Consider the following 25,818-nt stretch of genomic DNA (forward strand, 5'->3'; position numbering starts at 1 on the left):
TATGCTAGTTAGTATGGCCTTTGTGATGCCGCATGGTATTTCCCGTCTGTTACTCTTTTGGAAGCTAGGTGGATTGGAACCATCTCCTCTGTTACCTGAGGTACTCGATATGTCCAGGGTCGGTTCCTCTTGTAACCATGTTATCATATGGGATCATGCCTACAAGTCATCCTTGAGTTTTTCATCTCTCCTTACAAACTTCATACGAACCCTTTCTGCTGTGGCCCATTCGCACATTTCTCTCATCCAGCTTTCACACTGTGGGGGTCTCGGACAGAGCCATGCTATAGCAATTCGTCTTCTGGCTGCCACAAGTTCCAGCATAACGAACCACCTGCTCAGTTTCTTGCCCTTAGGGGAGGGTATTAAACCTAATACTACTTCCCTGACCTCCTCGGGGATTGTCCATCCCGTGGCCCTTTGAAGACATGCGAGCACATCATTCCAATAGGTGCGAAGCATTTGAGAGGTCCAAACCATATGTAGGAAATCTGCTGCACTCTCTTGACATCTCGGACATTCATCAGTGCGAGCGGGATATATTATATGTAAAGTGCGAGGACTAAGATATGTCTGGTGCATTATATTATATTGAAGGAGTTTGAAGCGTGCATTGGAGCTTACTGTTCAAACCCCCTCATGTATTGTCTCCCATTCTTTGTCTGTCAGAGGTTCCCCTACCAACCCAGCCCATTTTGCTTAGATCGAAGCTCTCCTCCTGGCAGATCTACCCTTACTACATACCTGTTTTATTAGCACTGGGAATCATAACACGAGGTCCCTGTTTTTAAATGGTCTTCTTGGCTACAGGTAATCAGGTCAGGACCTGTTTCACATCACCATCTTGTGTGCTACTAGGCTCAAGTTTGATGTACACGCTCCCACCCTGTATCTTATGGATTGAAGCCCCAGATCAGAATACGCCATACCTAACCAGTCTTGCACAGTAGTGGCTATCGGCCCAGGACATGCCTTGTTAGGTAATTGACATTCTTTACATATCCATTAGAAAACCGGGATCTAGGTGACAACACATTATTACTTTCTTGTCTGTTAGTTTTTTTCAGAATTACAATCAAAAGGAGAGTGAGAAGAGTAAAGGCTCACTCCACTTTCCAATTATATCAGACTGGATCAGTCTGTTCGTTTTTTCACACATTGGACTAAGGAACCTATTGCTATCCCATAGTTAGGGTATTAGGGCCCAGAAAAGAACCTGCCCGTCACTAACTATTCTGCAAGGCTCTTGACCCTAGCTCAAAAATTGTCTCGCCTTACCCCTTTTATACACCACTGGGCTCCAGAACAGAACCTGCTGCCATTATTAGTTTCAAAGGGGCTGGACCCGAAACATGTCTGATATGCTAGAATGGTTGCCATTCTTTACATCACACAGAGTGCTCAGGTTTGCGCACATATGCAAAGTGCCACTCTGAAGTCCCCTCTGGAGGTGGTCTCCTAGGGAGCCTCCCATGCATTGCTTTGCAATAGAATGAATGCTCTGTGATGAAAAGGCACAGCCATGCTTGCACTGAGTTAGAGTAGATACATTTCTTACCTGTCTCGGAGGGTGCTGGGCCCCAGGTATGGATAAAGATTATCCTTCAGTTTCCCTTTGATAAGCTGGTCCAGAGTCTCTTGCAGGAGGGGCTGGTGCTGAGTATACACATTTTCCACTCCCTAAAAAGAGCAAAAGGCACAAGCACATTGGCTTATTCAAGACAATTGATAAAACACCCAGTGCTCTACTAAATATCTGAAACAAACCAGGCAGAAATGTACCTTCATGACTGACGAGGTTTATCGAACTTTAAGGAATTGGGCTCTCTAGGGCCCAGGGATCCAGAGTGGGCCATGTACTGCGATGCAATAGTGACTAAGACACCAAATGAGCTTTGTCTCAGAGAGGCGCCTGAAGGAAGCACACGGCTGCTCAACTGGGACCTTCCCCAGTCTTCTCATTGACACAGCATCTAATTTTAGCAACGCACATGAGTCACACCGCTAGATGTACAGACTCCGTGGTTGAAAATCAGATTCGAAATAATTTCAGCTTTGTTCTGTAAATATAGACGGCCACTTTAACAATGCCGCGCATTATTTGTTGAGTTCAAAAGAATTGGACTGTTAGGATTTTAAATGTAATTGATATATAAGGTTACAAAAAACAGTGCGTACAAGCTCAGCTGTGGATCATAGCAAATTACCGTCAGTGGGAGAGATGGTGTTGGATGTCAAAATTTAAGTAAACAATAGTGATTTGTATTTAATATTATATTTTATTTTACATTTTTCTTGCGTTGCCACATGGCGTAAAGGCATTGAAGCGCTGCACTAAAAAACAAATACAACTAAATATGTACAAGAATATAAACAATTAAATAAAAAAAATATATATATATTTTTTTTTTACTCCAAGTACTTAACACATTAAAAATGCTGCAGTCGTTCCGAGAAAAGGTGGTGTATGTGGCGAGGGGTAAGCCTGGGGCGTGGGTGAAAGTATGGGGCCCCTGGAACGCCTACCGCGGGGGTATCTGCGAGCCACCACTGCTACCTGCTGCCTCACCGGCTCCGTCCCCCAAGTTGACCCCCTCCCCCAGCCCCGGGCACAGAGTTCCCCCAGTCCTGGATTTGTTTCCCTTCCCCCTCTTTAGATTCCTGTGGATGGTCGGGGTCCCTCATTTGAGGAGCACGTGCGGTTACTTTCGATTGCGGGTTGCCTTGCGGGTGTGGTTTTTTTGTGTTGTTGTGTTTGTATAAAATGAAACCGTATTGTGGGCTTAGAGTCATGTGGCCCACGTCGTTGATACCTCCTGATTTACTTCTCTGCAACGCCAAGTGCCTTTTTGTACGTTTGTCAGGTGCTCCTGTCACTCTAGCGGCCGGCCGGAAGGTTGTAGGCCCATACTTGTATATACTTGAGATTGCAATAAACGGTTTCAAAAAAAAAAAAAAAAAAAAATGCTGCAGTCAGCAGAGACCTGATGTAGCCAAATCTTATCTAAAGAATGAGTTGTCAACATTTTTCTAAGACTAGGTGCTTTGCAAGTAGTCTTAAGCTGGGTAAAGAGTCGTCCAAAAGGTGTTGCAGTTGCTGCAAAGGGCCCACACGTCCCTTCTGTTTTTTCATAAGCCTCAGAGGAAGAATACAAGGATGAAATGACTCCAGGAAATTCTTAGACTTCCAGAAATAATCTATTTTGACGTTGCATCCCCGATGGAATGTACAGATAGGGGGGCATGGCTAAATTACAGGGCACTCGCTACCAAATAAGCAGCATAACAACAGAGGACTTGGACACACGAACCAGAACTGCATCCCCTCATCTAGGTGGAATAGAACAAGGCCATGACCACAGAGTGCTAGTCCTCAGCAGAATTAATCATCCTCGCCAAATGGAAATGGAAATGTGCTGCTTGATGAAGATGTCGGACTTGTGACTACATCGCGAAATTAGATTCTGCAACTAAGAGAATTTGTTTATGGAACCAGACGAGGAGAGATTTCATTCACTCAAGGACAGGGCAAAACATGTTCTTATAGTTTAAGCCGATGGCTATCAATCCAGTATTCAATGGCCTTCAGACAACAATGTAAGATGTTTGGCGTCTTCCAAGATTTAGTGGCATCTGTATATCTGTGGCTACCATTCTCTAGACAATACATGACTACACTCGGCCACACCATATCTAGACTGTAACATAGCATACAAGTAGGTTCCATGGCTCTGCGTGTGTGATGTCAAAAGTCAGGGAGTGGAGACTAGAGGAGATTTGGAGGTGTCAAATTGTAGAAGAAGTTGTAAGGCTTTTGGAATATGTTCAGAACAGAGGGGGGTATCAAGAGTTAGGACCTTCCAGTGAAGGAGGGGGCAGGACCGTTAGCAAAGTGAATTTGTGACTGAAAGCAATTTAAAGGAAGATGGCCTGCTTCAATTAAAGAAGCTACTGATTAAGGCTATGGATCGATTTGAACACCAGAAAATTAACCTCTGTGTTAAACTTGATTTACTCTGAGCCAGTCTATCTGAATTAGTTACAGGGAGGAAGGAGTAGGCTGGGTCAACAAAGTGTTGGTTACTAAAAAAGTACTCAATAAAAGTCTCAATAGAACTGATGGAGTAGTCGCTGTGGGCTACTGCATTGTGCAAGGTCTTGGCAAAGTGGGCCAAATGCATTTCATTTTAAGGTTGACAATTCTTGCTTCATCTCATTTTGTGAGTGAGCTCAGACAGACATGTTCAAATTATAGGCCTTTGGAACATTTTGAAAATGTTAAGTGAAATAAGGCAAAGGAAGGCTTAAAGATTAATACCAAAGATCACTCATGTGCTTAAGCATCCCCACTTAGCAATATATTGTAATTCTAGTGGATGGGCTATTTTCATCTTGCCTCCTTCAAACATAGAAACTTTCCTTCATTCATATCCTTTCTTTTGTGCTCAATATATAAAAATAGGCATTGCAAATAGTCATCAGCTGACTTAATCACTGAGGCAATTTACGGCTGTATTTTTAGAAACTTGAAAAGAACAGACTTAGCCAAAACGCAATGAAAGCAATAGACGATTGTCAAAAACGCGATGGAAGAGTAGACAGCTTTAATTAAGACTCCCATTTAAATCCTTCAATAAAGTATTTTTAACTTTCTTGAATGCAATGTATTCGAGTAGTTTAGGTCCACAGTGCAATTCACATTTTTTTTGTTTAAATCTGTCTATTTCCATTCAACAGAAGGTATTTTGTCCGGTCTGAATTCCCATAGTTATTCCACGCAGAACACAACTACTCATGCATTTACTGTTATTATTTCCCCGGCATATTTCATACTAATGTAATAAAAAAACTGTGCTCAGAATGGACTTGGTGAGATGAACGTGTGAAAGAATCATCATATCATATCAACTGAATATCCTGTGGAAGGCAGCTTTGGTCACCCTCTATATTTGACCCTATTAGAGATCATCACCCGTCTCAAGATACCGCACGCACCCCACCTGCCCTTCGACCATCCTCTACGGTAGGGAAAGCACAGCAGGACTTTGACTACCATAATAAAGCCGACCACTGATGCACATACTCTATTCTGTGGAGACCCTATCTGTCTACTCTAGAAAACATATTTCTTGCCACGGTGGAGGACGTCGGAGTGTGACTTATTTCTATAAAATTTCAATGTAGGTTTATAAATAGCGAGGTGCTCTTTTTAGAAAGTGTTTCTGGGTTTAGATTAAAAAACAAGATATTATGGATTTGGTTCAGAAACAATAGACTATTGCACCCAGAAAAGCCTTCCTTCCGTTAGTCCGCTTCCTTCAAAGTCTATTATTTTTGGTCCATCAACTGCAGGACTATCATTAATGTTCTGACTTGATCAGGTAACGCTTTGGGTTTCATCTTGGGAAATCTGTTTGAAGCAGAGTGTGCTTGGATTACACAAGCTGTCCATGCAAGGTGTGAAGTTTCTTCATAACATCATTTACGTGAGGCATCCATAACGATTATGACAATGCCTGCCCTCCCTCCTCAGCCAGTATCCTCAACTGTGCAACTCTCCTCAGGCTACCCAGAACATCCACTGCATCATCCAACTTGAAAATATGTTCAACTGGGCAGTGTTTAAGAGTTCCCATTTTCTCAGAGTTGGAATAATTCTCAGCTTTATCACCATGGCTCCTTTTCTTCTGAGACATTTCCACATAGCTGCTTAAAAGTGCAGTATAGTCATCACATTGACTGTGTGGTCAATTTGTTGCCTGAGGTCACAAACTGAGTGCATGTGTTCCACCTACCAAGTTATGTGGACTCAGCCACTCCATCTCCTTCATCCATGTCCACCATGCTATAAGATGAAGCTCCAAAGATGAATGTGATGAGTCTGCTGTTCTGATTTTTTGCCTCGCTGAACCAGGCAAGCTGGAGATATCACCTATCCCACCATCATCTCCTTCCACTTCTGTCGCCCTTCTGGTGGTGGCCACTGCACTGTTAGGCGGACCCCAATTATCATAACCAGGAGGTGGACCATGCTCAACATTTACCTCCATTTAGGCACCCATGGAAATTGGCTTAAAACTGGTAGAGGCATGGTTCCTTGAAAGCTGCGTAGCGCTTCTCCTAATGGTTTGTACACTAAAAAATCTGGTAGGAAAGATTCCCATGTACTTCCTTTTCAAACTTTAGGTGCCCAGTCCTGTTTAGCTCTGACTATCTTCTCCCCATGGCTGTAGCTACTGGCACAACGATTAATAACTTGCCTTCAAAGGGATTTCTTGTAAAGGTCAACCAAGGCTGGACGCAGTCTGATTTTGAGGATATTAATATGGGATAAATTAACATACAATGAGTCTAAATAGGACGTATGTACAAAGCTGGCAGGTATTTGAAAATTTGGACATGAATCTGACTCACGTGGACCAAGACTGGGATCCCCCAGTCAAAGAAATGAAAGATCGAAGCCGAAGATCGGAAATGTGACCATCCACATCCCACCCGTATTCAAGGACAACAAAAGAATTTCTTTTCTGCAGAGCATTCCACATCTAGCCAGAAATTTTATTTCTGAAATTGAAAAGACCTGGTTATGAGCAGTCTCCATAAGACTGCATTTAGATTTTGAACACTGTAAAACATGGCTTTCCCAGCTTGGGTTAAGAACAAGCAAGAGCATCTTGGATCATGTGACTTTAAAGCCCTTTTCAGGATACATCAAATATTACTTAGATATAACTGAAAGAAACTCTGGACTGTTCATCCTAGATCTTTGAAGGTATGATGCGAGTGCCACCAGAGCATTCGGTATGGTAAAATCAAACAAGAAATATAATATCATGCAATTCTGTCGGATGCACTTTTTGCCACCTCAGTCAAAGTAGTAATAGGCAGCTAGAGGAGGTGCCTGACTGTCTTTATTAGCTACAAGCAGCAAATGTGGCCCACGTGGCAGCCAGAAGCAAAGGGTGTGTCAAAATATCACCTCAATTAAGGCAGCAAATAAACTTTCAGCGTGCCTGTCGCTAACTGTATCGGAGGCTCATTCAGACTATGTTTCCTAAAAAGAGCAGGATATGTCTGGCAAAATGCTCAGGACTGGGCATCCTCTTATCATACTGGCAAGTAAGAATGAACCAGGATTTTCTCCATTCTCATCTTCAGAACTGAGCTCATGAACACTCTCCATCCTCTCTGAGGTGAGCAGCTGAAAAGATTATATCACAATATCTGTAACTCACTAACAGCGATATAATTGGTACTGCTGATCTTTGCAATCCTTGCGGCTTCGTTACGAGTCATCAATTTCCATAAAGAAGAAGTATTTATACCTCTTAGCCTTAGTTAATAAATTGTTTCCCTATAATTAACAATTTTTAGACCAGGCAGGAACACAATTATTGTAGAAAAGGCTATTATAAACTATGGATGAACTGTATTGCTGGTTCTACAAGAAATATATGAACGTGCCCAAATTAAGCCATATGGAGTTCCTACATTTTCGCACATTTATTCATACAACATGGAGGTGGCAAGTCTTTCAGATTTTAAGTAACGTTTTCAAAGTAATTTAGGCACTTCATAAAGGAGAGTGACCTAATATCCTGAGACCTGAAAACAATTGTGCACAGTACGTCTGTGTTTTAGAACTGGCTATAAAAGGAACTTTATCTGCTTGATCACAGCCTAATGAATATCCAATAGGGACATTGTCTAAATGAACATAAAAATGTCTACAAGTGACTTGTTCTGGGATTCTTATTGGGGTTCACTTATGAAATACAATAATATACCAGTTACACAGTGAGTGTTGCAACATTAGAGTGTGCTTTCTCAGAATTTAACTGGTGCTACAGCATGCACATTAAAAGGTATTTAAGGGCCAGTCCACAATGTCTGCATTCAACAGACACTAACCCAGCACATTGTACTACATCCAATAGCCTACTGCACCCAAGGGAAGTGGACCCAGTACACTGAAGCCTTGGAAACCAAACTCACCACACTTCACTATATCCTAGAGACCCTTAAATCTTCTTCGAATGGACTCTAAGTCAAAGTACTTCATCCAACGGTTCTAAAACACCACACTGTACTGCACCACAGGAATACTGACCCACCATATTGCACTTCACCCTATAAATATAATTCACCACAATATGCTGCAATGTAGAGATAGCAACCTACCACAGTATACCATATCCTAAGGGGCAGCAACAACAATACACTGTATCATCTGGGCATAACCCCACCATGCTCCACCCTTGAATACTTGATCCACTGAAATACATCAAAGGGGGCACTAACACACTATAACACATCCTCGGTACCCTAACCTTTCACACTTCACTTTATACTAAGGCTCTTACCCACTACATTGAGCTGTAACCAGTGGTCATTAAACCAACACTCAAATGAAGATTGCAATGGGATGAACTTACCACAATACATTACATTCCATAACTCTTCTCGCAGCACATGGAGGGTGCAAACACATTGCACCTCCCTACAAGGACACCACCCAACCACACGGGACTCCACTCTAGAGACATTGAAGAGATCAAATGCTTAGAAACAAATCTGCATGTCTGCGACAAACCACATGGATACCTAATAACAATAAAGCTCTATATCCTAAAGTGGGAAGCCAATCACAAGGCAGTACAGTATGTACACTAATCCACTGCACTGCAGCTAAGGGGTTCTAGCCCCCCTATTTTGCATCCTGGGGTCTCTAACCAACCACATTGCACTGTAACATATGGACCAAAACTAAGCACAGTGCCCCCAACAGCACCAACCCACCGCACGGAACTACTGCTAGGGAGATTAACCCACCACCATCCTGCATGATGTGGGCACTAATATATACAGTTTAATAAGGAAATTAGCCCATCACAATACACCACATGCTAGCGGAACAAGCATCCCATGGTAAAGATCTGACACTAGCCACCAAAAAGACACTGCAGTCTGTGGACACTAAACAACTGAGATAGACCAGAAAGAATCTAACACAGTAAGCTGTATCCCAACGATACTGCCCATCGTGCTCACTGCAGTTCTCCATGATAGGAACACTAACAAGCAAATGACACTGTTTTGTAGGTGATACAAAACCACCACAAAACACCAACCTATAGGTATACTATTGAACTAAATTGCCCTGAACTCTTGGGATACTACCATACAGCACTATATCCTATGGCAACTAACATACCATACTCCACTATGGAGCACAAGGAACTCAACTCCTCACCCAACACTGTGACCTGCGGGAACTAACCCACAACACCCAACTGAGTTTCATCTTATACACACTTCACAACCATATTTCATCCTACGCTATTACGTTACTGGTCTATGCTGTGTTCTGTGGGGTACCCTCTATGACACTGGACTGAAACTTCAGGACGTTACCTTATCATGCCAATCTGCGTTTTATGGACACCAATTCATAGAATGTCTACCCTCAGCACACTGTAACAGGAGTCTAAGGCACAAGTCCAGCACAGTTCGCTGCACTGCATTACAGAGCTTTACCATATTTCACTATATTATAGAGACCTTAACCCACCACGCTACACTGCACCCTAGAGGCACTAGATGATATAGTGCACTGCATTCTGGGGACACAACCCTATTAGACAGCATCCTTTGGCCACTGACGAACAACAAAGCCTAGGATTCTAGGACCCTTTGCTTGCCATAATGCAGCACATCCTTGGGACAGTAATCCACCACAATGCACTGCATTCTAGTGACACTGGCTCTACAAATCTACTCGCCCACTCGCTATAGCGAGTCAGAATTTATCAGGGTGAGTTATATTTATGGCCAACTCGCCCCTTCTGGTGACATGACAAACAGATGTTATCCAGTATTAGGGGTGTCTTTCATAGATTCACATGCCTGAATCATTCCCCGTCGTCGAGACGGGAGCCTCCGGTACATAAAAAAGTAATGTCCTATAGACATACATAGAGAAAAATAGGCCTAAGGGCCTTTCCTTAGTGGCCTATCCTTGTCCTTATGTAAAAAGGACCAAACTCTCAGAGCCAGCCAATCAGCCATCACCTCCCTCTAGAACCTTCCTGACAGGAGCCTCAGTCCCTCAGATTTTCTACCGCACGTTGTGCTAGGGAGTCTCCAGCCTGAGTTCTCCTCAGGAATACTTTAAAACCAACTTGTTCACTTTTAAAAGTGACTTATTTCTTCAAGGACTTGGACAGAGATTGCTTCAAGCCACTTATCACTGCAGTGAGTGATTTATTTCTTCTAAATTCGGGCATGTCTGAATCCCAGAAGAAAGCCCTTTTCAGGGCCTGCTCTTCATGTGGGAAGAAAAGGCTACATGTGGACGACAAGCATGACCTCTGCCTATATTGCCTTTATCCTGACCACGTCCCTAAGGACTGTAAGATATGTAGGTCTTTCCCTCACAAGACCTTGAGGGACAGAGAAGGTCGTCTGATCATCTGGCTGGACAGGCTTAAGGACAGGGAGAGTGTGGTATCCTCAGAGGGAAGCTTTTCAAGGACCTCTGAAGTCTCCCTGAAGAGGCCAAGAGTGGCGTCTCCTGGCCCCTCAGACACTCCTCCTACGAAGGCACACAAGAAGTCTTCAGAGGCAAGATCTTCAAAATCTTCAGTGTCTGACAAGGATTCTCAGACTTTTAAGAAGCCTACTCAGTCGGCCAGCAAATTTGCGACAACCTCCTCAGCGCAAAAAAGAGTTGGGGCGCCAGGTTATGTCTCCACAGCGACGACAACTGTGTCAACGACAACAGCGTCGTCAGTCTTCTCGTCGACGACGACCACTCCTTCATCGTCGTCAGCAGGTACACCTATTTCATCAGTAATTCTGCTAAAGCCGTCGTCGACGTCCAAGACCTCGTCGACGACGAAGATTGTCCCGTCGACGACGACATCGTCCATGAGGAGCCCCCCGTCGACGGGAGGGTCGACGACGCAGACGTCGACGACGAAGACGTCGACGACGAGGGCGTCGACGACGAAGGCGTGGACGACAAATGAATCGTCGACGAGGGCATCGTCGACGAAGAAAACATCGTCGACGGGGACACCGTCGGCGAAGGCCATGCCGTCGACGAGGGTATCGTCGGCGGAGGAATCGTCGTCGACCATAGGTATTGCTGAGCCATGGAAGAAATCCAAGCTCATAGAAACGTCGTCTATGACCCTACCACCGTCGACAACACCACGGACGACGGCAGGGGATCCTGCACAGGGTTCTGGGTCTGGCAAACTGACCAGGAAGCAGATTACACCAGAAACAACGTCTCCAAGTAAAGTGCAAACTCATTTGCCTATGGAGATTCTTCAGAGTGAGGAGTCGGAAGAAGAACTGCTGGATCAGGCTACTTCCCCTTCAGAGCTGCACGTCAAATGTCAGAGCACGGACGAGGAACAGGAGGAGATGAGCTGCCAGGAACACCCTTTCCGGGATCAGGTTCGCACGGAGGTCACCCCGATGGTATGCCTTCCCCTGTCAATTGTCAATGACCTCAAATACCTTATCCGTGACTACAAACAACGTTTCCCGGAATCACCGGCACTTGAGACAGGGGGCCCGACGCCTACTACAAATCCACCAGCGGCAGCCCCAAAACAGACACGGCCAACTTCTCATGTCCGCCAGGAGAAAGTGCCACCTCAGGTGATAGAATCATCAGATGAGGAGGCCGAAGAAATGGAAGAGGGGGAAGTCCAGGAAGACCAGACGGATCACGATGAGGAGGAAGAGTATGTGGCATCCTCCCCAGCTTCACCGCAACCGCGCCAAGCAGATTCACCGCCAGTGGATATTGGCGGTTTCCATAGGATAGTGGAAAGAGCAGCGACGCGGTTCCATATGGTGATGGAATCGACTGAGACTGAGTGCTTCTTGCATGACTTCAAGGAGAAAACAAAGAAGACAACGAAGTCTATCCCAATTATTGACTTTCTCTGGGACCAGGGAAAGAAACTGATGCTGACGCCGGCCTCGGTACCTGCGGTTGTTCCACGCCTGGATAAAAAGTACAAGGCTCCAACCACGGCCCTAGCTTGCCTTAATGGGCACCCGAAACCGGATTCGGTCGTAACCCAGGCGGCCCAGAAGAATTCTCGCAACCCTTCCTCTCCTCTGTCAGCCCCACCAGACAAAGAAGGCAGGAAGTTGGACACGATCGGTAAAAGGTTTTCTACAACATCAGCAATGACCATCAAGGTTGCCAACTCCATAGCCCTGTTAGGGCGTTATAACCGCCAGCTTTGGGAAGATATAGCCCCATATATAGCGGAGCTGCCAAGCGCAGTTCAGGAGGAGGTCAAGGCTCTACTTACTGAGGGCCAAACCTCAGCAGCCGAGATCATTGATTGTGCCATAGATGTGGCCATGAAAGGCTTTCGACAACTGGCTGGGGCTGCAGTCCTGCGCCGTCAGGGATGGCTTAAGGCAACATCATTCAGGCAGGAAGTGCAGACGAAAGTGCTGGACATGCCCTTCGACGGCCAACACCTTTTCGGAGATAAGATTGACGAGGTGCTCCAAGCAATCAAGAAAGACACTGATACTGCTAGAGCGCTTGGTACTTTGCAGGCAAGGAATCAGTCCTTTCGAGGCAACAAATCCAGAGGCCAGTCCTCCTATAGGGGATCCTATCAGAATAGGTCCTCGTATTCCTACCAGAATAAATCCCAGTACCAACAGAAGCAACAACAAGGTCGTCAGACTTCTTATGGGAGATCAAACTTCAGGGGTAAAAACCAGAAGAGGGGCACCGGCGGACGCCAGTGACCAGTTACTCCAGCCAGTCCAGCGACTATTTCCCTCATCAAAGATTGGAGGAAAATTGAGCCATTTCCTAGAAAATTGGCATCTCATCACCACAGATCGCTGGGTACTTCAATTAATCAAATTCGGCCATTCCCTGGAATTCACCACCATCCCACCTGCAACCCCTCCCCGCAGGTTTCCACACAAACATCTGAGACTGCTACTCCGAGAAATATCTGTGATGTTGAAGAAAGGAGCGATCGAGTGAGTTCCATCGTCTCAAAGGGAGAAAGGATTCTATTACCGCTTCTTTCTTATACGCAAGAAGGAGAAAAAGTGGAGGCCCATTCTAGAACTCAACTCTTTCCTGAAGAGTCAGTCGTTCAGGATGGTGACGATCCAAGAAATACTAGGCATTCTAGAAAAAGGAGATTTCATGACATCTTTGGATCTTCAGGATGCCTACTATCACATCCCGATACTCAGGGGGCACAGAAAGTTTCTACGATTCGAGGTGGCAGGACAGCACTACCAATTCAAGGTCCAACCGTTTGGCCTCAAATCCGCTGCGCGGATTTTCACCAAGTGCCTTTCACCTGTGGCAGCTTTCCTGCGTCAAATGGGTCACCAAGTCTTCCCCTACCTCGACGACTGGCTGGTAAAGGCACCTTCAGCTGCAGGCGCGACCGAATCCTCCAACGCCTGCACCAATCTTTTTCAACATCTAGGATTGACTCTCAATCACGAGAAATCCTACATGTCCCCAACAAGAAGCATCACTTTCCTTGGGGCGACCTTGAACACGGAATGCGCAAGGGCATTTCCTTCAGAGGAAAGGAAAAACAAGATAATATCTCTGGCCACGGCTGTGGCATCAAGGAAGTCCCTAAGAGTTCGAACCTACAAATCACTCCTAGGAATGATGTCTTCTTGTATACTCCTCATCCCTCACTGCAGACTCCGGATGCGTCCATTGCAAGAAGCCCTCACGAACCAATGGACTCAGAGTACAGGTTCGTTCGAAGACATTGTGAGGATAACACCGCAAATATCCAAGAGCCTGGAATGGTGGAGAAATCACAGGAATTTGTCTATAGGACTGCCATTCCTGCTTCCAGCAGCACCGCTGGTGATCACCACCGATGCATCCCTGGAAGGCTGGGGAGCCGTCCTATTGGACCTCCAAGTAAGCGGCAAATGGACAGATCAGGAGAAGCATCTCCATATCAATCTTCTGGAATTGAGGGCTGTGTATCTGGCGCTACAAGCCTTTTTACCACGCATCCAGAACTCCCAGGTGCTCGTCAGAACGGACAACACCACGACGATGCACTATCTCAACAAACAGGGAGGAACGCGTTCGCTCACTCTATCATGCGAATCGCAAAAAATCTGGAACTGGCTTGTACTCCATGGGATCACACTCAGGGCGGACTATGTCCCGGGCAAGGACAACACCATTGCGGACGCCCTAAGCAGACAGAAATCCCTCTCACACGAATGGGAGCTCGACGAGAATACGCTGGCTCACATATTCTCAGAATGGGGAGTCCCAGGAATCGACCTGTTTGCCACCAAGGAGAACGCCAAATGCCCAAACTACGCAAGCTGGCGTCCCCAACCAAGGTCACTCGGAAATGCCTTTTCCATAGGTTGGTTCAGCGTATTTGCGTACGCTTTTCCGCCGTTTCCGATGATTTCCAGGGTCCTCAGGAAGATGAAGGCGGAGCCCTGTACCCTGATCCTAATTGCCCCGTTCTGGCCGAGGCAGCACTGGTTCTCGGATCTTCATTGCCTCTCCATCAGGACACCGATTCGTCTGAGGCAGCACCCGAACCTGCTGACAATGTCCAACGGGCAAGTGCAATACCCGAACCTGCAATCGCTCGGGTTATCGGCCTGGCTCCTGAGCACAGAGAGTTCTGTCATCTAAACATCCCGCAGGAATGCAGGGACGTGCTGGCAAAAGCGAGAGCGGACAGTACCAACAAAACCTACTCTCTAAAATGGAAACGATTCTGCGCATGGTGTTTAGAGAAAGGCCTGAGACCACTCCATATCACACCCGAACAGATATTGCCATATTTACTACACTTGGCACAGTCAGGATTGGCTCACGCATCCATAAAGGTGCATCTGGCGGCCATTTCACGTTTCACCAGGACTTACAAAGGACCGTCTCTCTGGTCCAGTAGGCTTATCAAGCAGTTCCTAAAGGGGCTATATAGGTCTTTCCCAAGACCTAGACGGGTCCCACCGACGTGGCACCTCAATTTGGTCCTTAACCAACTCATTAAGCACCCTTTTGAGCCCATTCATCGAGCTTCCATCAAGTACATCTCATGGAAAACGGCTCTGCTGCTCGCTCTAACATCTGCCAGGAGAGTCAGCGAGCTACAGGCTCTCTCCATTCAGGAACCCTTCATGCAGTTCAAACAGGACAGGGTGGTGCTGAGGACAAATCCCAAGTTCATACCGAAAGTGCCTTCAGACTTTCACCTCAATGAACCGGTGGTTCTACGTTCCTTCTTTGCAAACCCTACCACCGCAGCAGAAAGGACGCTCCACTCTTTGGACCTCAAAAGGTGTCTAAAGTTTTACATAGACAAAACAAAGAGCTTCAGGAAGTCATCACAGCTATTTGTGGCCTACAGTAGGCCAAGGATGGGTATGCCTCTATCGAAACAGAGCATCTCACGGTGGATCTCCTCAGCAATAGCGTTCTGCCATGACGGGGCCGGACGGCCTTTGAGAGTTAGGGTGGAAGCGCATTCCACCAGAGCGATGTCCACATCAGCAGCGCTGTTCGCTGGAGTGCCGATTTTGGACATATGTAGAGCGGCGACGTGGAAGTCACCGCACACCTTCTCCAGACACTACTGCCTGGATGCTGAACTTATGAAGGATGCGGCAGTGGGCCAGGCGGTGCTTCGCCATCTATTCCAGTGAGGAGAGCCTTCCAACATCCCGCCATCCTGGTATGCACATCTCTTGCTGATATAATGTATTGATGTATGCCAATGTTTCAAACTTCTATGGTAATATGTGTATTATCTAAAATGACTATATGGCATGATTACATCAGAAATGTGCATGATGTATTGCTGACTACTCTGATTCAGGCATGTGAATCTATGAAAGACACCCCTAATACTGGATAAGAAACGCGTTACTTACCTGTAACAGCAGTTATCCAGTATTGGTGTCTTTCATAGATTCACATGCAACCCTCCCACCTCCCCTGGAAGGACTCACGTCTCTCTCTAACTTTATTACGCCTACCTAGCTTAGTGCGTACGAAAATCTGAGGGACTGAGGCTCCTGTCAGGAAGGTTCTAGAGGGAGGTGATGGCTGATTGGCTGGCTCTGAGAGTTTGGTCCTTTTTACATAAGGACAAGGATAGGCCACTAAGGAAAGGCCCTTAGGCCTATTTTTCTCTATGTATGTCTATAGGACATTACTTTTTTATGTACCGGAGGCTCCCGTCTCGACGACGGGGAATGATTCAGGCATGTGAATCTATGAAAGTGAATATGCTACTTACCAGTATGCATCTGTTCTTGGCATGTAGGGCTGCTGACATTCATATCTGTGCATAGATCGCCGCCTAGTGTTGGGTCCGGATGTTTGCACGTTGTTGTCCTGGAAGAGTCTTCGAAGTATCCTGGGATAGGTGACTCCTCCCCTGGACTACAGTGCGCATGGGCATCCTCTCCATCCTCAGATTGTTTTTCGCCATTGTGGCAGTGATGGAGTAGATACAGAAAGTGATGACCATGCTTACAGTAATTCTGAGAGCTGCAGCTGCTACAGGCGCCGGGGAGGAGGGAGGGCGATATGAATGTCAGCAGCCCTACATGCCAAAAACAGATGCATACTGGTAAGTAGCGTATTCAGTTTGAGGCATGTGGGCTGCTGAATTCATATCTGTGCATAGAATACATAACAGTGCCCTCTATTAGCGGCGGCTACCAGTGCCAGCTGCAGCGGTCTGAAAAAGAGTTTTGAGAACAGCCTGTCCTACAGCTGCCTGCTGTTTTGATTGCACATCTACACAATAGTGTTTGGTAAATGTATGTGTAGTGGACCAGGTGGCTGCTCTACATATATCATGCAAAGGAATGTTTCCTAGGAAAGCCATGGAAGCCCCTAACTTACGTGTTGAGTGGGCTCGTGGGGGAATCGTTAATGTGCGTTTAGCCTTTTGATAGCAAATTTGAATACATTTAACGATCCATCTGGCTATACCTGCTTTGGAGATAGCGTTACCTTTGTGGTATGGGGCAAAGGCAACGAAAAGTTGTTTTGTTTTTCGAAAGACTTTAGTCCTGTCGATATAGTACATGAGGGCCCTCTTTACATCTAGTGTATGGAGTGCTCTTTCTGCGACAGTTTGTGGGTTTTGAAAGAAAACAGGCAGTTCAATAGTTTGGTTTATGTGGAACTGCGATATCACCTTGGGCATGAATTTGGGGTTGGTATGTAGTACGACCCGGTTTGTGTGACCCTGTATGAATGGCTCTTGAACGGTTAGTGCCTGGAGTTCACTAACTCTTCTCAAAGAAGTGATTGCTACTAGGAAAGCTACTTTCCAGGTGAGGAATTGAATCTCGCATGAGTGCAGAGGTTCGAAGGGTGGACCCATCAGGCGTGTGAGGACCAAGTTGAGGTTCCATATCGGAGCCGGTGGGTGGCTTGGAGGAATTACTCGTTTGAGTCCTTCCAAGAATGCTTTTATGGCCGGCACTCTGAATAAAGAGAGGTGCTGCCTGTTCTGGAGATAGGCTGATATTGCGGTCAAATGGACACGTATAGAGGTGTATGCCAGATTGCATCGGTATAGGTGTAAGAGGTAACAGATTATGTTTTGGATGGATGCGTCTAGCGGGTTTATGTCATTAGTATTGCAATAAATGACAAATCTTTTCCATTTGGCTGCATAGCAAGCTCTGGTAGTGGGTCTCCTGGCCTCCTTAATGATGTCCATACAGTCAGGTGGCAGGTTAAGGTAGCCAAATTCTAGGACTTCAGGAGCCAGATTGCCAGGTTCAGCTGTTGCGGATCTGGGTGCTGAATCTCTCCACGGTTCTGCGTCAAATGCGCGGGTTTGATCCGCAGCCTTTGATGCGGCACCACGGAAAGTTCGAGAAAGGTGGTGTACCATGGTTGGCGTGCCCACGTTGGAGCAACCAGGACGAGCGTCAGTGAGTGTTGTCTGAGTTTGCGTGCCACCAGCGGTATCAATGGTGCTGGGGGGAAAGCGTACGCAAATCTGCCGGACCAGTTCATCCATATCGCATTGCCCTGCGACTGCGGATGTGGGAACCTGGCGGCAAAGCTTTGGCATTTTGCGTTTTCGCTTGTGGCGAAGAGGTCTATCTCTGGATGACCCCACCGCTGGAAGTACGGTTGGAGTACTGATGGGTGCAGCTCCCACTCGTGCATCTGGTGGCTGTGTCTGCTGAGCAGATCCGCCATCTGGTTGTCCTTGCCGGGGAGGTGTTCCGCCATGAGGAACATGTTCCTCTGAATGGCCCACTTCCACATGCTCTGAGCCAGATGAGACAACTGTGGAGAGTGTGTTCCTCCCTGTTTCTGTATGTAGTACATGGCGGTCATGTTGTCCGTCCGGATCAACACGACTTTGTTGCCCAAGTGTACTTTGAACGCTTTCATAGCCAGGAAGATTACCATCAGTTCTAGAAGGTTGATGTGCATCTTCTTTTGTTGGTTCGTCCATAGTCCCTGCACTGTGTAGTTGAGTACATGAGCTCCCCATCCCTGGAGAGACGCGTCCGCTGTCAGTATTATTTGTGGAACTGGCTCTTGGAACGGTCGGCCCTTGCAAAGGTTGTGTGGATTCCACCAATGCAGAGAGTTGTATGCCCGACCGCTCACCAACACTAGGTCTTTTAGTTGCCCTTGAGCCTGATTCCATTGACGTGCTAAGCACTCCTGAAGCGGGCGCATATGTAGTCTCGCGTGTGGGACTATGAAAATGCAGGAGGCCATCATGCCTATCAACTGCATAAACACTCGCGCGGGAAGGGAGTGTTGGGGTTTGAACTTTGAAATCAGCATTTGCATGCTGTTGATTCTCACTAAATTTGGCTGAGCTGTGGTCGCCAGAGTGTCTATGGTCGCACCTAGGTACTGTTGTACGTGTGCGGGTTGGAGGTGTGATTTTGGGTAATTTAGTGAGAACCCCAGACTGTGAAGAAGGTGAATGGTGCGGGACATGTGGTTGGCACATTGCTGGGCTGACTTTGCCTGAACAAGCCAGTCGTCCAGGTAGGGGTAGACATGAATGTGTTGCCTCCGTAGATGTGCAGCCACCGTAGCTAGGCACTTTGTGAAAACCCTGGGCGCCGTTGTCACGCCGAAGGGAAGAACCTTGAATTGGTAGTGCTGCCCTTGAATAGTGAACCTGAGATATTTCCTGTGTGATGGGTGAATGGGTATGTGGAAATACGCATCTTTGAGGTCTAGTGTGGCCAGGAAGTCTCCCTGTTTGAGCAGTGGGAGGACTTGTTGCAGGGTGAGCATGTGGAAATGCTCCGAAAGAATATAGCGGTTGAGGGGTCTCAGGTCTAGTATAGGTCTGAGTGACCCGTCCTTTTTTGGTATTAGAAAGTACAGGGAGTACACCCCTGTACCTTGCTCGTGGACGGGTACGACCTCTATTGCGCCTTTTTGCATCATGCTTAGCACTTCCTGCTGTAATAGCGCTAAGTGCTCTGAGGACATAGGACGGTGTTTTGGGGGTATTGTGGGTGGAGTAGAGGTTAATTCTAGGCAGTAACCGTGTTTGATAATATCTTTGACCCACCTGTCCGTGGTGATGGAGTTCCATGTGGCCAGGAACTTTTGCAACCTTCCCCCGACAGGTGTTGTGTGGTCGGGAGGAAGGGAGAGGAAGAGAGAGGGCGTCACTGTTTGTTCTTGGGAGAGGATCTGGTATTGCCGTATCCGCGTCCTCTGCCCTTTGTGCTTGAACCACGATATCCACCCCTGGTGTTTTTATCGTAGGTACTTTGGGTGTTGCCCTTGTTGTAGGTTTGCTGTGACCCCTGTCCTCTACCTGCTCCTCTATTGCCGGGGCGACGAAAGGAGCCACTCCGAAAGGTCTGCGTTTGGAGAGCCCCCATGGCCTTTGCAGTGTCTGTGTCCTTTTTTATTTTTTCTAGTGTGGTGTCAACCTCTGGCCCGAATAAGTAGTCTGGGTTGACCGGCTGGTTGAGGATGTTATTTTGCACCTCAGGTTTGAATCCGGAGATTCGTAACCAGGCGTGTCGTCGTAACATGACGCTAGTGTTTATGGCTCTGGCAGCTGTATCAGCGGCATCCAGTGCACACTTGATGGATGCGTTTGTGAGGAGTTGTCCCTCTCTGATGAGGATCTCTGCTCCCTCTTTGTATTGGTCAGGGAGATGTTGTAGTAATGTTTCTAGTGTGTCATAATGCGCTCGGTCGTAGCGAGCCAGGAGCGCCTGAGTATTGGCAATACGCCATATGTTAGCTGCTTGGGCTGCAACCCGTTTGCCGGAGGTCTCTAACACCTTGGACTCTTTGTCCGGGGGAGGGGCATCCCCAGTCGTCTGCGAGTGCGCCCGTTTACGAGCATTCGCGACTACTATGGAATCCAGAGGCAACTGTCCTCTAATATAGGTAGGATCCCCAGGCGCTGACCTATATTTTTTGTCGATTCTGGGGTTTATTACTCTGGCCCTGGTGGGTTCTTTGAAAATGTCCTTTGCTGGTTTGAGGACACCTTTCAACATGGGTAGAGTTTTAACATGTCTTTCTGAGGATGCGAAAGTGTCCATGAGAAAATCGTCCTCGATGGTGTCAGAGTGGAGTTGAACACCATGATTGGCCGCAGCACGTTCAATGAGGGCATTGAATGCGGCAGTGTCCTCTGTGGGAGACGTTTTTGCACCATATAGCTGCGTGTCCTGCGTATCCATAGGTGCGTTTGAGTCCACAGGGTCATCCCAAGCTTGGTCAGGGTCCTGTTGGCCTTCAGGGTCCATTTCTCCGGGGTAGGGGACGTGGTCACCTATGTAGTCCTCCAAAACGTCTGTTTCGGAGTGTGTCGGAGAGAAGGACTGTGGATCTTGGTAAGAGGTGTGGAGAGGCTCGTAAAGAAGTGGTTCCGAATCCACTGGCAGCTTTTTCTTTAGTGGGATCCGGTAGGAGTCCAAAGCTGGCGCGGAAGTTATCTTCCTCTTGTGAAGCATCATTCTGCCTGTTGCGGCATCGATGATGTGTGATGGCGACGTCTCCGTAGGAGAGTGTTCTGCAGGTGTGATCCTGGTGTGGGTGACACGTGTTCTGATTTCGAACAGTTTTGGCGCCGTGGATGGTGGCAGGCCAAAAGTGATGTTGGCCGGTGCCGGAGAAGCTTTTTGAGCCTTTTTCGGCTCGGAGCTTGATGTGTCCTGGAGGGCCGCCTTATCTTTGATGCGTTGCAAGGATGCTGAAACTTGCCGCACCTGGAACGCCGACGGTTCTTTGGCGCCGATCGGTTCCGTTGAGGCAGGCGTGGACTTCTTCGGTGCCACGGGGTCATCGAGTCGAGGAGAGGTAGTAGCTGTCGACGGCGTCGATGATTGTGCCTTTGGTGCTGTTTTCGAAGTGGTGTGAGATCCAGCAGCCATTTTGACCTTTGTGGTCGGAGCCGATTGTTTCGGTGCCGGGAGCCGAGGCGGCTTGGCGGTACCGATGGACTTTTTCCGTGCATCGGCGCCGACGTCGGCTGCTGCAAGCTCGGCACCGAAGTCCCGTTTGGTGCGGTCGGTGCAGACGGGTTTGGCTGGCGTCGAAGGTGTGGTGGGCTTCGATCCGACCAGTGTGACTTTCAGTTTCGGTTTCTGCTGAACCGATACGGCTTTCGGTTTCGATGAAGGGAAACCAGCCGTTTTGGGTAGTAAAGGCTGCCGCTGAATGTCCGAGGCCGGGCCAGAGGGCGGGGCCGAATGGATGCGGGATAGGTCTTGGGTAAGGCCCGAAGGCGATCCCTCGACCGGAGCCACAGACTGACGCACTGGGATATCCACAGTCTGTTCGGGTAGGCCTTGCTAGTCACCGGAGCTACTCTCTTCGGCCCCTAAGGCCTCATTGTAGTCTCCTACCTCGGTGTCGGCTTCGTCTCTGTGAAAGAGTTGTTCTTCGACGTCTTCCGATCCGGAGTCGTGTTCGGAAGCGGGGCTGGAGGGTAGGTTCTCCACGTCTTGCACATCTTCGTCCTCGGCGTTGAAGATGTCAGTCGGGGCCGGTGCCGCTTGCTGCGCTTCGAGCCTCGCTGCTCGACGATTCCGGAGAGTCTTCTTGGATCGGAATCGGGCACAGGCCATACATGTGGACTCGTCGTGATCCGGTGAAAGGCATTTGTTGCACACCGGGTGGACGTCGACATGGGGATATTTCGCATTGCATACAGGGCACCGCTTGAAGGGCGTCCTCGATTCCATCGTCGATGTCGGGTCCATGGTCGGGTATGATGCGAAAAAGTTGGTTTCTGGAAGTTAGTATAACTAACAAATAACTATCGATACCGATCGGGAACAGTACAGACGCGAACTAAAGGCCTTTTGGCCTGTAAAAAGTTTTTCCTAACTTGAGTCAAGATAAGCACATCCGAACCCAATGGCGGAAAAAAACAATCTGAGGATGGAGAGGATGCCCATGCGCACTGTAGTCCAGGGGAGGAGTCACCTATCCCAGGATACTTCGAAGACTCTTCCAGGACAACAACGTGCAAACATCCGGACCCAACACTAGGCGGCGATCTATGCACAGATATGAATTCAGCAGCCCACATGCCTCGAACACACCAATACTGGATAACTGCTGTTACAGGTAAGTAACGCGTTTCTTCTGTTCACTTACAAAGTGAAGGAGCATTAAAGATGCCTTTAAATCTTTTTTTGATCTTGTAACATTTATTTGTGTTCAGAGAGAGGTCAAAAGTCTGTTTACATCTACAATTATTTTTCGTTTTCTGACCGCAAACTTCGAGGATTTTGTAAAGTGAACTGTCTGACAAACGTGCTGTACTAAAAGTGTGAAATGAAAGCCTGTATGTAGGATGGCATGTTTGATTCTAACACACATTTAAATAGCTTAAAAGTGAACTGTAGAAACATTTTTCAAAATAAATGTCAGTATTTATGAAAGCCCTTGTTTTGTAATTCTTTGTGATGAAAATATATATATTGTAAAAGGATGAAAAGAAATCAAAACTCTTTACTTGCTGATGTGCAAATGATAAAATATGTATGCTGAAACCCAATTTACACAATTATTGTTTTATACACTATACAGTTTTAGAAGTAAAGCTGCATGTTAGTCGGAACATTTTTGGCCATTTCAATGGAAAATGTGTTGTCTGTAAATGGCAACGCACTACCACCTCAAGCTTTGGTAATATATGTATTAAAAGTAAGTTATTAAAGATGAACTGAGAAACATCCTGTCCCTGCTCTGATGGCAATGCTATTATTTAGCTGAGAGACAAGTCGGGGTCATGTGTACCCTATTGTGGGCTAGATTCTTGTATGCAAGGAGCAAATGTTTAGTCTATTAAATCAAACCACATTGTTTTTTTGTACAGCAGGAATGCTGAACTCATACTGGAAGGCACTCTCATATGTTATAATGAAGGAAAAGGTGGCTCTGCAAAATAAAATATTTGCCTAGGATGACATAATGAAACCGGTTTATGGGTCAAGTACATTACAGTTAGGTCAAGTAAATTATTCAGGTTACTAAACCTGCAGGTCTAGTAACATTTGTATGATTTTTTGAGGCCTGTTACAGAAACCCATCACACCGTTATATATCCTCGAGAACCCTCCAATGCACTGCGTGCATGCAATGGATTCTAACTCATCTCAATGCAGTGCACACCATTAGATTAATACATATGCCCCTGTGGTACTGCACTCAGAGGACACCCAAATAACAGCAATGCTGTACCCTAGGAATTCTAATTACTACACCTGTCTGATTTCTAGGGATACTATCCTAATACGCTGCACCTTGGGGACACTCACTCAACACACTTTAATGTTGTGTAGAGTCACAGACACGCCATACTTCTCAGCACCTTACTGATGCCCATCTTCTATACTGCACTCCATCCTAGGGACGTCAAGAAATCAAACCCTGCGGGCGTGGCCAGCAGCCGCGGCAGATGGCCGCCATTTAGGAGAGCTGCGCTAGCTAACAGCGAAAACACCCATATAAATCCGTCAAAAACCATTGAAAAGGAAGCAACCTACTAAGTATTAGCCGTCGGAGCAGCGATTGACTAGCTGTGCCGAACATCAGCCCCCGCAGGCAGCTTGGAGACCGGCTATGAGGCTGTGAGGCGGACCGAAGATTGGAAGCAAGATGGCGCAGCTCCCGAGGCTCAGAGCGTCTTAGGAGCGGAGGGCTTCCCGACGTCCAACTAGCAATGTGGGTGCAAGATCGAGGCTCCGGATCAGAGTGCGGCGAGGAACTGCCAGTGTAGGTGAGAGAGCTGTGATCCACGGCGACATACTAATTAAAGCCTGAGGCGTCATGAGGAGAGGTGTGCGCTGTCCTGCAAGTCACACGCAACACCCTCCTGCTGATCGGCAGAGTGGGAGACACAAGCTGCGGGTGAACGCGGTAGCACCGGACCCGCTCTAAAGTGCCTTGTTGCCCCCAGAAGGTTCGTGCTGCGCTTTTTGTATTCCCCCCCACCCCCTCCCCTGGATTGAGGCTGCCTGGGAGGCCACTGTGCAGTCGGGGAATGTGAGGATATACCATTGGGACTGCAGGGGCAGCTGAGATCCCCAGCGGGGCTTAGATAACTGCACACCAATACTGACTTTCACTCATGTGTGCAACCCCCCCCCCCCTCCCCCTCCCACTCAGTGGGATGTAACCGGCAAAGTCTAAATAAGCAGTCCTCAAGGCGAAAGTCCCTCGCAAAAGTGCCAACAAGGACAAGCAGTGGGGGTGATCAGTCTACATTTACTGGCTCAGACACAGGCGTCTGCGGGAGCTCCCCTATATAGGTCTATCGTCGGCACCACAAGGACGGTGGTCATGGGCCGCAACAAGGTTGATAAGTATGCGGTCGCCAGGAACCGGGAGGATGGATCTACAGGTGGAGATCCGCTAGTAGAGAAGGAGGATCAACACCCAGACCCCTCCTTGAAGGACATCATGAGGGTTATCACGGACCTAAGAGGGACGCTTGAACCCAAGCTAGACTCCGTTACCGAGGAAGTGACCCTGCTCAGAGCGGATTTTCAGAAAATGGCTGAGAAGGTGTTGGCGGCGCGCATTGGGGGACTGCAATCCGAAAACAAACACTTGGAGGAGCAGGTTTTGCGTCTCACTAAGAATCAATCAGAGATCTTCGCACGACTGGAGGGCCAGGAGGGGAGAGCCCGGCGCAACAATATCCGGATAGTTGGCGTTCCGGAGGGAATGCAAGGGCCGTCGATGGATCTCTTCCTGGAGGACTTAATCCTGAACAAGTTAAAACCCAAGCGCATGTCCTCATTCTTTTCCATTAAACGTGCCCACCATGCGATGAGGGAATGACTGCGCCTGGGAGCGCCTCCGGGCACGATCATAGCCCGGATACTAAATTTTAGAGATCGGGACGCCATACTACAAGCAGTGCCCCAGCACGGGGACTTGCACCACGAAAATGTGGACATCGTTTTTTTTCCAGGATTTCACTCTACACGTCCAGTGCCAGCGACGCACGTTTGACGCGGTCAAACGGGCCTTGCGTGAAGCTAATGTTAAGTACATGATGCTCTTTCCAGCAAAACTTAAAATCATTGATGAAGGAAAATCGTATTTCTTTGACTCACCAGCGGAAGCAAGTGACTGGCTTGAAGGCTGGCGCAAGGTGGAACGAAAAGGAGGGAAGTCCCGGGGGCCTCCGGAGGCTGGCAACATAGCTGATGGGCACGAGGTGGAGAGTGGAACAGAAAGCCCTGAGAAGCATCAATGAACAATAAGTGATATAGGAGATGCCTCTCACCCAGAAG

General features: G+C 47.4%; 1 protein-coding gene across 1 annotated transcript in view; it reads right to left on the bottom strand.

Annotated features, from left to right (window-relative positions):
* Positions 1–25,818, bottom strand: part of VPS45 (vacuolar protein sorting 45 homolog) — a 205,384-nt gene that overhangs the window by 69,215 nt on the left and 110,351 nt on the right. The window contains exon 13 of the mRNA XM_085636706.1: positions 1,559–1,680. Coding sequence (XP_085492832.1) covers positions 1,559–1,680 — 122 coding nt within the window. The remainder of the gene's footprint in view (positions 1–1,558; positions 1,681–25,818) is intronic.

This window comes from Triturus cristatus, chromosome 12 (genome assembly GCF_964204655.1).
Source record: "Triturus cristatus chromosome 12, aTriCri1.1, whole genome shotgun sequence".
NCBI lineage: Eukaryota > Metazoa > Chordata > Amphibia > Caudata > Salamandridae > Triturus > Triturus cristatus.